The 13775-nt window shown below is 45.7% G+C and overlaps 1 protein-coding gene across 1 annotated transcript; it reads right to left on the reverse strand.

Annotated features, from left to right (window-relative positions):
- Positions 1–1396: 1396 nt before the first annotated feature.
- On the reverse strand, positions 1397–13551 carry cidea (cell death inducing DFFA like effector a). The gene is made up of 5 exons (XM_079805687.1): positions 13398–13551; positions 12348–12486; positions 3711–3866; positions 2372–2541; positions 1397–1690 (listed from the first exon to the last, which is right to left on the reverse strand). Exons 1-5 carry the CDS (start codon positions 13436–13438, stop codon positions 1576–1578), a joined length of 621 nt encoding a protein of 206 aa, XP_079661813.1. The 5' UTR covers positions 13439–13551; the 3' UTR covers positions 1397–1575.
- Positions 13552–13775: the final 224 nt, after the last annotated feature.

Consider the following 13775-nt stretch of genomic DNA (forward strand, 5'->3'; position numbering starts at 1 on the left):
GTGATTTTATCACAAAGAACATTGATAACAAATTTGTGTTATTCTGGAGACATTTATTATTTGGGCTTTTGGAGAACTATAAAGACAAGCGCACTCAGGTCTATATAATAAAATTTATTATTTTAATGGCAAAATTCCATGTTCACAAATGTAAATTTTCATGTAAAAAACCCTGTTTTATATCAGAAAAGAAATGGAGCATTATATTGAATCAATCCAATTTTCTATCAAGCAAAAAGCAGTTAAAATGTTAAAAGTTTGCAAACTTTTCAATGTCTTTATGTAGGTCTAGTTTAAACCTTCCCCTAGTGTTTGTTACTTTTATGTTGTATTGTCTTTGTAATTTTTTTTGTAAAATTTTGTCTTGCAATAAAAAAAAATAATTTAACAAAAATCTAAAAATTCTAGTTACAGCTTCTGCAATACTGTGTCTGTGCAAAATAGCATATAGGCCTGCTATTATAAATCATGTTCAGATTACCTTAGAAAGTCATTAATACTTAGGTAAACAAGAGCTTGATTTTTATTCTATTCCATTATGTTGTCTTTTTACCAGATACATAAAGATGTTAAAGTCGTCTCAAAAACACATTTGAGGCATGTGGTGATTCTATAACTGCAGGTCCATTTGGTGTCCAGTCATCATTTTTTTCAGCTTTTTTCAAATGGTTATATTTGTTATTATTTTAATAATTTCCTGTAAAAAAAAAAAGTGTCTTGAGCTGAAAATCATGATTTCTTCTTGTCCGAATTAGTGTATTTTTTTCTATCATGTATCATTGTGTAATCAAAATATTTTATTTATAAAAGCACTAAATAGTAATTTTCCCAATTCTACAACAGTAAATGGTTTACAATTAACTTTTATCTTATAAAAATATGTCCATATATCTTGTGTCAACTTTGTTGCTGTGTCACTCTTTGCCTTTAAATTGGTGGAATTATCTCCTACAACTATGTAAGATACAGGAAATGTCACTTTCCCTCACTGATAAGATCTGAAGCACTGAAAGGTGTGTGTGAAAATATTTCTTTTGTAAAAATGTCACAATTGTTACCGTGATATCAAAAGGAAAACAGAATTTTTCACTGATCACACAGTGGCTTGTTTTTAATCGCGATTCATTAGTGTCATGTGCTCTTAGCATTTATGCTAGCAAATGGAGTTTTTGGCTAAAACGTTTAAAATAGTCAATTCTGTTCAAACTCTGAGTAACAATGTTGACAGTACATTTACATTTAGTCATTTAGCAGACGCTTTTATCCAAAGCGACTTACAAATGAGAGCAAAAGAAGCAACTAGTCAAGGTCAAGGGCAACAGTATGCAAGTGCTGTAGCAAGTCTCAGTTTATCTAGCACAGAACACACAGGACTGTTTTTTTTTTTTTTTTTTTATAAATTAGACAGACAGAAAATGAAGAGCTAAGTTCACTATTATTTTTATTCAGTTTTCTCCACACACATTTAATGTTATCACCCTCGAAATAAGCCATGTAAAACATAATATACCAAGAACCTAAAATACTGATGTTTTTCTATATGCAAGCAAAAGTGCAGTATTTATTTTGTTCACACTATCTGTCACTCCAGCATTCCTCTTCCCCAATCCACCGCAACACATACGAGGAGCCGCACAGGAGAACCTGACCCGTCAGTTTGGCCACGTACATGAAACATCGCAGTAAAGACCTGAAAGAAAAAGGGAGTAATATTAACATTTCAGACAGACATTACTAGACCTCATACATCTACAAGGTAGAATTTTGTTCACAAGTAGTGTCTGACTTTTGGATCCAACTGTATGTGTCAAGAAAGTATTTATCATAACACACACAGTTTCTGCCAGTCTCATGTTAATAATCTTGAGTACCTATAGAGTAGTATTGCATCTTTCATATCTCTGAAGAGTCTTTAGTTTTATCATATTTATAAAAGACAGATGCGCTGTACAGACTCTTTCAGAAAACAGCCAAACTCGTGGAGGCGTGCAGTGGGCGGAGCTAAAGAGTCGCGAGCACACACACACCTATGACACACACACTATATCGTTGCATTATCCCTGGATAACTTTCTATTCACTATACGTTGGTATTGTTCACTTTAAATGCACTTACGCGCCGATTGCCAACAAAACAGACATTTAATGCTGTTTCACTCACCACCTGCGGTTTCCACTCATGACCGGGAACAAACACACACACACACACACACACACACTTGCAGAACTCCGGGAAAACAAACTGCATCCACTGTTTTCTTAACGCTGGGTTATTTGGGAAGCTGAACAAGATTATCTTCCCCTCACAACCAGAAACACACTTCTTTAGTGACATTGTTGATTTCGTGATCTAAACAAAAAATGACTCTTACTTCAGAAAGTACGTGGCTCTGGTACACTTGATTTCATATGAGAGTGTGTATATCTCATAGAGAGTGGCTTTAACATTGAGGCAACCCAGAAAATCCTTTGGGTTCAGCTTGTAAAGGTCAAAGGTCAATTTGGCAATTCCACTTCTCGGCTGTCTGAAACTTGGCAGAACCTGGGAAAGATGGATTGAGGGCAAAACAAATATGTTATGAGACACAATCACTGACTGAAAGCAGTTACATCATCAGAGTTCTGGGTGAACACAAGCCTGCGCCCTAGTGGAACAAACACAAAGAAAACCTAAAAAAATAATGAAATGAATGCTGAAGATCGTTTCAAATCTTCTTGTTAAGAAAATAAAACCGCAAATGAAGCAACACTTGGGATCTGGTTAATCCGGCTCTAGGGAACACAATCCAACAATAGTTTCAAATCTGTTTTCACTGTTTGTTTAATAAGCACAGCTTATGAAACACAAAAAAGGGAAAATGGCTTGCGGCTCCTGCACGATTACGCTCTAGATATTTAGTATGCATTTAAAAAAAAAATCCTGTTATATTTACTGTAACAACTGTCAGATGTGGTTTGCAAACATTCTCTGTAAATAGTATGCTAGAAAAAATATTCAGGCATGTTATTTTTTTTGTGACAATTGAAGACACTATATACAGAAGAAGTATAATTTATCAAAAGTATGTGGCATAATTAATAACTTCATCGTAACAAAAATAAGAAATAAGTAGAAATTTAAAAGAAATAATAATCAAATGTTATACGTTATTCACCTGGGACCATCATTTTTAGTGTTTATTAATGTAAAACAGGGATTCCCAAACTCAGAATCCCTTCACTTCCAACTTAAAATATATTTATGAATATATTTACTTTACCCCTGAGGTTTTAAGTTATTATTTCAGTAATTTAACAACACATTTGCATGTTCACGTTTCTGTGGTGTCAGGCAGGTTTTTATTTATTTATTATTATTTATTCATTTTAATTTTACATTTGTGATTTTATTAATCCCTGGTGTAAAAAACTATTTATATATATATATATATATATATATATATATATATATATATATATATATATATATATATATATATATATATATATATATATATATATATATATATATATATATATATATATATATATATATATATATATATATATATTAGTGTCTTGTTGAATATACAGTAATGCAGAATTGCACTGTATTTTAATTTATACTTTTTACTTTCCAAACCTATTTTTACAATATTGCACTTTTTGTTGAGTAACTTACAGTTAACCAAATCACAGATTTTGTTCAGTTAAAAGGATAAATATATGTACCAGTTTGCTAGGGGTCCAAACTTCCCCTTTCTCCAGGACCATGAATGGAGTATTAATAGGCAGAGACTGGAAAAAAGCCTCAGAGTCCACCACTGTCCCATCATCCTCCAGCACCAGCGTGAGCAACTGACACGTCATCAAGAAAGAACTGGCCACCTGCAGAGAGAGACATATTACCACTCCACATACTATGAATGGTGCAAATGGCAATTATTGGTGCAAATAATTACATACACACACACACACATATGTATATACACATCTCCAATAAGATCTGAATGTAGAAAGAACGTCTCGGTTACGTATGGTAACCCTCGTTCCCTGAAGGAGGGAACGGAGACGTACGTCGGTAATAACCGACGAATTGGGATCACTTCAGAGAGCCCCTATCAGCTTCGAGAACTTAAGAACAGGCCAATGAACAATTGGCGTGCGAGATTTGCATCTCGCGCTCCGCCCCGCGCCGCGGGTATAAACAGGAAGCGAGAGCATCGCACTGACGTTTTTCACTGAGGAGCCTAACCAGAGACCGGCCAGGCAGTGATGGAAGGAACTGTGGCGACGGGACGTACGTCTCCGTTCCCTCCTTCAGGGAACGAGGGTTACCATACGTAACCGAGACGTTCCCTTTCAGTCGGTCACTACGACGTACGTCGGTAATAACCGACGAATTGGGATCCCTATGGAAAACGCCACAGTTACTACCACTTCCAGCGCCCAGCGAGAGCCCCTCAGACCCCGTTCTGAAGCGGGCGGGAAGATTCACGCCAGAAGAGTCATACTGCTGTTCCGCAAGACCCATTCAGCAGACTTGATTGGATAACGCTGGGAAAGCGTGCCCGAAGGACGCTGCGGGAGCCACATCATGCCCGGAGGGAGTTACCATGTGGAAAGAATACGTATGGGCTGGCCGTGGGCAGCACAACATACGGAAGTCCCAGGGGAGGCCCCGGCCTAATGCAGGCGGGGGACGACACCGTACTGAGACGGCAGAGAACTCTGCCAAGGGAAAGACACGAGCTCGCCGTAGGGAGCTAAACCGTGGAGATACACGTATGGGACCGCCGTAGGGGTCACGACATACGGAACCCAGCCTGACACAAGTTCCACCAATGCATACGAGTGCCAGACCTGGCGTCGGACGCTCCGCAACATCCGACTGCCGAGGGGTGCGGAGGACTCAACAGGGTTCGCCAATCCTGGGGAACTCGACTGGAGAAATAAGCGCACGTATCCGTTCCAGGGGAAGGGAATGGCGCAGCAAGCCGACACTAGAACGGGCACTTCAGTGAAGCTGACTATGGGAAGCGAGCACACGAGAAGCCACCGGCTCTACACGCAGGCTATAAAACCTAGCGAACGTGTTAGGTGTCGCCCAGCCCGCAGCTCTACAAATGTCTGTCAGCGAGGCGCCACGAGCCAGCGCCCAGGAAGAGGCTACACCCCTGGTGGAGTGAGCTCTAACCCCGAGCGGGCAGGGCACGTCTTGGGATTCATACGCCAAGACGATGGCATCCACTATCCAGTGGGCCATCCTCTGCTTGGAGACAGCCTTTCCCTTCTGCTGTCCTCCATAACAGACGAAGAGCTGCTCTGAGGTCCTGAAGCTTTGCGTTCTGTCCACGTAAGTCCGGAGAGCACGGACGGGACAGAGCAAAGCTAGGGCTGGGTCTGCCTCCTCCGAAGGCAGCGCTTGCAGGCTCACCACTTGGTCCCGGAAGGGAGTAGTGGGAACCTTGGGCACATATCCAGGCCGGGGTCTCAGGGTTACCTGAGAATCACCCGGCCCGAATTCCAGGCACGATTCGTCGACCGAAAATGCCTGCAGGTCCCCTACCCTCTTAACTGAGGCCAATGCAATCAGGAGTACTGTCTTTAGAGACAAGATCTTAAGCTCTACTGACTGTAAAGGCTCGAAGGGCGCCCTCTGAAGTGCGGTCAGCACCAGAGTCAAGTCCCAAGAGGGTATAGAAGAAGGGCGAGGAGGATTTAGTCTCCTCGCTCCCCTTAGGAACCTGACGATCAGATCATGCTTGCCTAAGGACTCACCATTAACGAGGTCATGGCTTGCGGCGATGGCGGCAACATATACCTTGAGGGTGGAGGGAGACAGCCTTCTCTCCAACCCGTCTTGAAGAAAAGATAGCACAGATCCGATCGAACATTTCCGGGGGTCTTCTCGGCGAGAAGAGCACCAGTCGACGAACAGGTTCCACTTCAACGCATAAAGCCGTCTCGTAGAGGGGGCTCTGGCGGAAGCGATGGTGTCGACTACCGCTTGCGGTAGGTCACCTAGAACCTCCGCGTCCCGTCCAGGGACCAGACATGGAGTTTCCAGAGGTCTGGACGCGGGTGCCATAGGGTGCCCCGTCTCTGAGACAGAAGGTCCTGCCTCAGAGGAATGGGCCAAGGAGGTGCTGTCGCGAGGAGCACTAGTTCCGGGAACCACGTCCTGTTGGGCCAGTACGGAGCTAGCAAGAGGAGTTGCTCCTCGTCCTCCCTGACCTTGCACAGTGTCTGTGCAAGAAGGCTCACTGGGGGAAACGCATATTTGCGCAGAGCCCGGGGCCAGCTGTGTGCCAGTGCATCCGTGCCGAGGGTCCCCTCGGACAGGGAATAGAACAACTGGCAGTGGGTCGTGTCGTGGGCGGCAAACAGATCGATCTGTGCGGCCCCAAAGCGATTCCAAATCAGCTGGACCGCCTGGGGGTGGAGTCGCCACTCTCCGGGAAGCACTGGCAACCGTGACAGCTCGTCGGCCGCACGGTTGAGCAGGCCCGGAATGTGGATAGCACGAAGGGACCTCAGATGCTTCTGACTCCACAGGAGGAGATGGCGGGCGAGTTGGGACAAACGGCGGGAGCGTAGACCACCTTGTTTGTTGATGTACGCAACGGCCGTCGTGCTGTCCGTCCGGACCAGAACGTGCTTGTCTTTGAGCGACCCTTTGAGGCGGCTGAGAGCAAGACGAACTGCCAGCAACTCTAGGCAATTGATATGCCATTGCAGTTGGGGCCCCGTCCACAGACCCGATACTGCAAGCCCGTTGTACGTGGCACCCCACCCCGTGGGTGAGGCATCCGTGGAGACAACATGATGTCTGGACACTTGTTCTAGAGGCACTCCTGCCCGTAGAAACGAAGGGTCCGACCACGGGGTGAGGGTTTGGCGGCATCTCGGCGTCACTTGGACACGGAGGGACCCGCTGTGCCACGCCCATCTCGGGACTCGGTCGTGTAGCCAGTGCTGAAGCGGTCTCATATGGAGCAGCCCTAGCGGCGTTACTGCGGCTGCTGCTGCCATATGCCCCAGGAGCCTCTGAAAATGTTTCAGTGGAACCGCTGTACTGCGTTTGAGCGTACTCAAGCAGCTCAGCACCGACTGGACGCGCTCCTCTGTGAGGCGCGCAGTCATGGTGACCGAGTCGATCTCCATCCCGAGAAAAGAGATCCTCTGTACGGGACAGAGTTTGCTCTTCTCCCAGTTGACCCGAAGACCCAACTGGCTGAGGTGCCGGAGCACCATGTCCCTGTGTTCGCACAACTGCTCCCGCGACTGGGCAAGAATCAGCCAGTCGTCGAGATAGTTGAGGATGCGAACACCACGCTCTCTCATGGGAGCAATGGCCGCCTCCGCGACTTTCGTGAAGACACGGGGCGACAGGGACAACCCGAAGGGTAGGACTTTGTACTGGTACGCCCGTCCGTCGAAAGCAAAGCGTAGAAACGGTCTGTGTCGAGGGAGAATCGAGACATGAAAGTACGCGTCCTTCAGGTCGATCGCTGCAAACCAATCCTGGGGACGGATGCATCTGAAGATGCGTTTCTGGGTTAACATTCGGAACGGCATCCTGTGGAGGGAGCGGTTCAGGTAACGCAGGTCCAGGATCGGTCGTAACCCGCCACCTTTCTTGGGTACAATGAAGTACGGGCTGTAGAACCCGGACTTCATATCGGCTGGAGGGACCGGCTCTATCGCGTCCTTCGCCAATAGGACAGCGATCTCCGCCTGAAGCACGGGGGCGCCCTCCTTCGGTATAGAAGTGAAGTGGACACCCCTGAACTTCGGGGGACGCCGGGCGAACTGAATCGCATAGCCGAGTCTGATGGTGCGGATGATCCAGCGAGACGGGTCGGGGAGCGCTAGCCAGGCCCCCAGAGACCGAGCAAGCGGGACCATCGGCACCACGGACGTACCCGGAGCGGGGCAGCGCAGCGGAACGCAGGGGCCCCAGGACGACATGGGAGTGGTCCGTGCAGGGGTCTGGGTCTGACACACGACCTGCATCCGCTGAGGGGACGGGCGAGCGTGGGGAGGCACTTTGTGTGCGTCCGCACAACCGACGCCCCCTGTTGGCGAGGAGAGAGGTGTCTGAGGGGTACGAGGCATGGTAGCGTCGCATACCGTCAGACGCGCTCTCTTGGCACCCAGAGATGTTAGAAACTGCTCTTTTATTGAAAATTTGGGTGCCACTGGCACTGGGGCCAGTGGCGGAACAGAAAATAAAATGGGGTTCCCCCGGCCCTCCACCGGGGGAAGGAGTGGTGCTGCAGCCATCTCCCGAAGAGCAGTTTCCTCCATCTCTGGGCGGCCCGTCTCAGGGTCTCTTCCGACGGCGCTTGCCACCTGGCTTGGCAGCGGCCTGAGCGGGCTGGACGTTCTTCCCGCGACCGGCTCCACGCCCACGACCGGTGGAAGGCTGCTGCTGGGCTGGGGCGGGAGCGGGGGCGGCCGCAGGAGGACGTCCTCGGCGACGGGCAGGCGGAGGCGCTGCAGCCGGCGGCTGGGTGGAGGCAGCAGCGGGCCGCCGGTGCAGGATATGCTTGATGGCCTCCGTCTGCTTCTGGGCGGCCGAGAATTGCTGGGCGAAATTCTCGACCGCGTCGCCGAACAACCCGGCCGACGATATGGGGGAGTCCAGGAACCGGTTCTTGTCAGTCTCCCTCATGTCGGCCAGGTTGAGCCAGAGATGCCGTTCCTGGACCACTAAGGTGGACATCGCCTGACCCACGGAACGGGCGGTAACTTTCGTCGCCCGGAGGGCGAGGTCCGTCGCCGCCCGGAGCTCCCGGAGGAGCTCTGGGTCAGACCTACCCTCGTGCATGTCCATGAGTGCCTGGGCTTGGTGCACCTGAAGCAACGCCATGGCATGCAAGGCAGACGCGGCCTGTCCGCAGGACCTGTAGGCCTTCGCAGTTAGACTGGACGAAAACCTACAGGCTTTGGACGGGAGACGAGGATCACCACGCCACTCGGAGGCGGTCGCCGGACGCAGCTGCATCGCGACGGCGCGTTCGACTGGCGGGATCCTCTCGTAACCCTTGGCCTGTCCACTGTCAAGGGTAGTGAGGAGGGAGGAGCCTCCAGGTCTGTTTCTGGCACTGAAGGGTGTCGTCCACGACCTGGAAAGCTCCTCATGCACCTCCGGGAAGAATGGCACTGGGGCGGGACGCTGAGAACCAGCGCGACCCCCCCCCAGGAACCAATCATCCAACCTAGAAGGTTCGGGACGTGGTGGAGGGTTCCACACAAGCCCGACCTTTTCGGCGGCCCGGGAAAGCATAGCCGTCAACTCAGGGTCCGACTCAGCCGTTGCCACTCTCCCAGAGGGAGGCAGTACAGCTGAATCCTCATCCTCTGAGGACTGGAACTCCCCCTCCGATGCTGCGATCGACATCTGCTCGTCCGCGGGCGCTCCGAAAGAGATGACTGGGCGCCCGTGGGCGGGACCAGCGATCTCTTCCGGTGGCGCCACCGGCAGCGGTGCTTGAGAGGGTTCAGGGACCTGCGTAGCTTGGACACTAGGCGGGTTTGGCCTGAACGTAATCCTCAGATCACCCCGGCCATCCGTCGAAGTAGGTCTATCCTGGTTAGGGATAGCTCTAGATCGAGGTATGGGGAGGGGGACTCCGCCTTCCCGGAGGTAGGTGAGTCTCGACCTAAGCACCGCAATAGTCATGTTCCCGCAGTGAGAACACGAGCTATTCACAAACGCTGCCTCAGCGTGCTGTAAGCCCAGGCACGTGATGCAGTGAGTGTGGCCGTCAGCGGGCGAGAGGGAACGACCGCATCCAGAAACGCACGGGTGGAATGACATCTTGAAAAAGACGCAGTGTCACACCCGTGTTGCTCTTTTTGTGAGGAAATCGCTCTTTTAAGAGAGTGCTGAAGCACCCAGGGAAACCGCGGCAACACACAGGGGATAGTGCAGCCTGTGTTTGCACTCAAAAGGAACGCCCACCGATACCAACAAGCTGTCTTTGCTGTGATAACAGCAGTTGTTCCTCGCAGCTTTGAGTTCGCGGTCCCGCTGGAAAGCGCCGTCACACCAACACACACGATCCTCTTCTCTCTGTTCTTGTCGTAATCTTCGCTGAATAGTCAGGAAGCAGTCTGTAAACTTCAAACGCCGGTTAGGCTCCGAAGTGAATGACGTCAGTGCGATGCTCTCGCTTCCTGTTTATACCCGCGGCGCGGGGCGGAGCGCGAGATGCAAATCTCGCACGCCAATTGTTCATTGGCCTGTTCTTAAGTTCTCGAAGCTGATAGGGGCTCTCTGAAGTGATCCCAATTCGTCGGTTATTACCGACGTACGTCGTAGTGACCGACTGAAAGGGAACTGATGTCATCATAGCAAGACTTATGCTACAAGGAAATAGTTGTGTATTCACCAGACATTTCGATGACGTTTAATATTTTATTATTAACCCTTAAATGCATATCTCGGGTCTTTAGCGACCCGAGACGTCATTCACTACCCTGGTATAAATCTGCTCAAACTGAACCCTTCCAAGCTCCAAAAGGTAACGAAATATGTTTTATTTTATTCTTCTGTTATTGTTACTCTAATATCAGGAGTTTTAAATATTATCACGACAGGTATAGATCTATCCATGTTAGATATAGATCCGGGTCGCTAAAAAGACCCGAATATGTAAGAATGTTTGGCGAAACAGTCATGCATTTAAGGGTTCATTATTACTAAGACCATTTCCACATTTTAATTTAATTTCATGTTTTTCATGACTGCAAAATAAATAAAAATAATTTTCTGGATCCAGTTTTTCATCATTTTATTAATTCATAATTTAGATTATATTAATAATAAAATTAAAACTATTAATTATTATTTATATTATTTTCTCTAATCTATGTTTATTTATAAAATTATCAAATATTTCGTAAAAATCCTAAATACACTACTGTACACTACAAAAGTGTGGGCCAGTACGTTTTTTAATGAATTAAATTAAAATGAATACTTCTGTTGATTAATCAAAAGTGGAAGTACAGACTTCTGAATTGGTAAAAGCAACTCGCATCTATGACTTTTCCCCCTCGCAATTCTAAGTTTATAACAAGGGTCAATGTCACATTAAATATAAACTAATGATGAATAACAATATTTATTCATTTAGTGTATTGTTATTTTAGAAATATATTATTGTTGTTCATTTGTTTGTTCATAAAACATTGTTAATGTATACATTTTTAAAGTCCCTGTAAATGCAACTCACATTTCTGACCTTTTCCCCTCGCAATTCTGAGTTTATAACAATTACCTTTTTTTCAAATGTGAGTTTATATGACTATTGTTAAGAGTCATAAACTTGGAATTGCAAGAAAAAAAGTCAAAATATACATTTTGTAAAATTAAAACTCTTCTGTAATATTTCAGAATATTACTGTTTTTACTGCATTAAAGTATTAGTTCACTTTTAAATAAACTTTTGCTGATAATTTACTCACCCCCATGTCATCCAAGATGTCCATGTCTTTCTTTCTGCAGTCGAAAATAAATTAAGGTTTTGGATGAAAACAGTCCAGGGTTGTTCTCCATATAATGGACTTCAATGGGCTCCAAACCGTTCAAGGTCCAAATGACAGTTTCAGTGCAGCTTCAAAGGGCTTTAAACGACACCAGATGATGAATAAGGGTCTTATCTAGCGAAATGATCCATTTCTGCGAGAAAACCGAGCAGTATTTAAGCTATTATTTTACCTCTTAACAGACGAACGCGATCGTCTCTGAGCTCCGCCATAACTTCCGGTGAGTGAGGTCAAATTAGATCTGGTCATAGATGTATACATAGATGCCTCATTAGCGACTGCACGGATCAGTAGAATGAGGCATCTACTATCGATATATCTATAACCACGATCTAATTTGACCTCATTCTCCGGAAGTTATGGCGGAGCTCAGAGATGATCGCGTTCGTCTGTTAAGAGGTAAAATAACAGCATAAATACTGCTCGGTTACTCGCAGAAACGGATCGTTTCGCTAGATAAGACCCTTATTCATCGTCTGGTATCGTTTAAAGCCCTTTGAAGCTGCACTGAAACTGTCATTTGGACCTTGAACCGTTTGGAGGCCATTGAAGTCCATTATATGGAGAACAACCCTGGACTGTTTTCATCCAAAACCTTAATTTCTTTTCGACTGCAGAAAGAAAGACACGGACATCTTGGATGATATGGGGGTGAGTAAATTATCAGCAAAAGTTTATTTAAAAGTGAACTAATCCTTTAAATCAAGATGGAGCCTTGGTGAGTACTGTATAAGAGACTTCTTTCGAAAACATTATGGAAGCTTCTGAATGTTAGCATAACTCCAGCAGTAGGTCCAGCGATCTGACCTGCTCCACGAGGTCTCCTCGAGAGGTGGCCGTGAAGCCTTTCCTCCTGCGCCGGTTCTGTGTGCAGACCTTGTACGGACGGGGCTGAGGCGGAGGCAGCATTCGCTGTGCAAGAGACGCCTGCATCGACGACACAGACCTGGTGAGGTTTAGTTGAGTTAGACCAGACACCGAATATGACAGAGTTTGGGGTATAGAAATAATTGTTAAAACTTCAGAACTAGTCCTGCATCTTCAGGACAGTCTATCATTTCTGGACTCAGACTGGCTACAGCTTGTCTGGATTCCAGAAATAACAGCTTTATGTAAGGATTTAGCGGACATTGGTGACCTAGGCAATTTGCCAGTGACCAAACAGTTTGGTTTGTTAAGAGGGAGTTATGGTTATATAAACAGGAAGTGAAAGGTTTGTTGTGCCAATAATGCAATGCTTGATAAAACACTGACTTTCATAGCAGAGAATAGTAGTACAGATCACTTACACTATTGTGAAATTAGAGATCTTAATAAAATGCTGTCATTTTACAGGCATATTATTATTAAGTTGAGTCACCTTTATTTCTATAGCGCTTTATACAATACAGATAGTGTTAAAGCAGCTTTACAGGGATAAACAGGCAAGTAATGATACATAATTTCTGCTGTAAAGCAGCTCTAAAAAAGATAATAGTGGCATTATTAAGCTAAAGTTAGTTATTACTATTAAAAAGGTAATACTTCACAAGGGTCAATGTCACATTATATATAAACTAACGATGTATTTACAATATTTATTAATTAAGCTTATTGTTATTTTAGACATATATTTTTGTTGTTAATGTTTGTTCATAAATTGTTAATGTATACCAATTAAAATGTATAAAGTTAATAAATGCTGTAAATGTGATGTAACTAATGCAAAAAACTGAACTTTAATGTAGTGTTACTATATAGATTTAAAATAAAACAAAACTTACATAGAGAATATTTTAATAAATGACCAAAAGGCTCCCCAAATATCCTGTTGCTCCAAGCATAAAACTGTTTAATAAAGCCCAAATAGTGTCTTACCTCATTAAAGATGTAGGAACTAATGTTTTAGCGTACTCCATTCTTCACAGAGCCCCTGGAGACGTTACAAACACATGCACTGAGCTGGAACTGGAAAAGAGTCTAATAATCTGAGCAGAACGTGTGACACACAGGAGTTTACTGCTGGACTGATGTAATGGTCATGTGTGCACAGTGTTTAACTGCAGGGGGAGCTGCTTAAATTCATACAAACAAACTCATATACACTCACCTAAAGGATTATTAGGAACACCTGTTCAATTTCTCATTAATGCAATTATCTAATCAACCAATCACATGGCAGTTGCTTCAATGCATTTAGGGGTGTGGTCCTGGTCAAGACAATCTCCTGAACTCCAAACTGAATGTCAGAATGGG

This window comes from Gobio gobio (genome assembly GCF_949357685.1).
Source record: "Gobio gobio genome assembly, chromosome: 23".
NCBI classification, from domain to species: Eukaryota; Metazoa; Chordata; class Actinopteri; order Cypriniformes; family Gobionidae; genus Gobio; species Gobio gobio.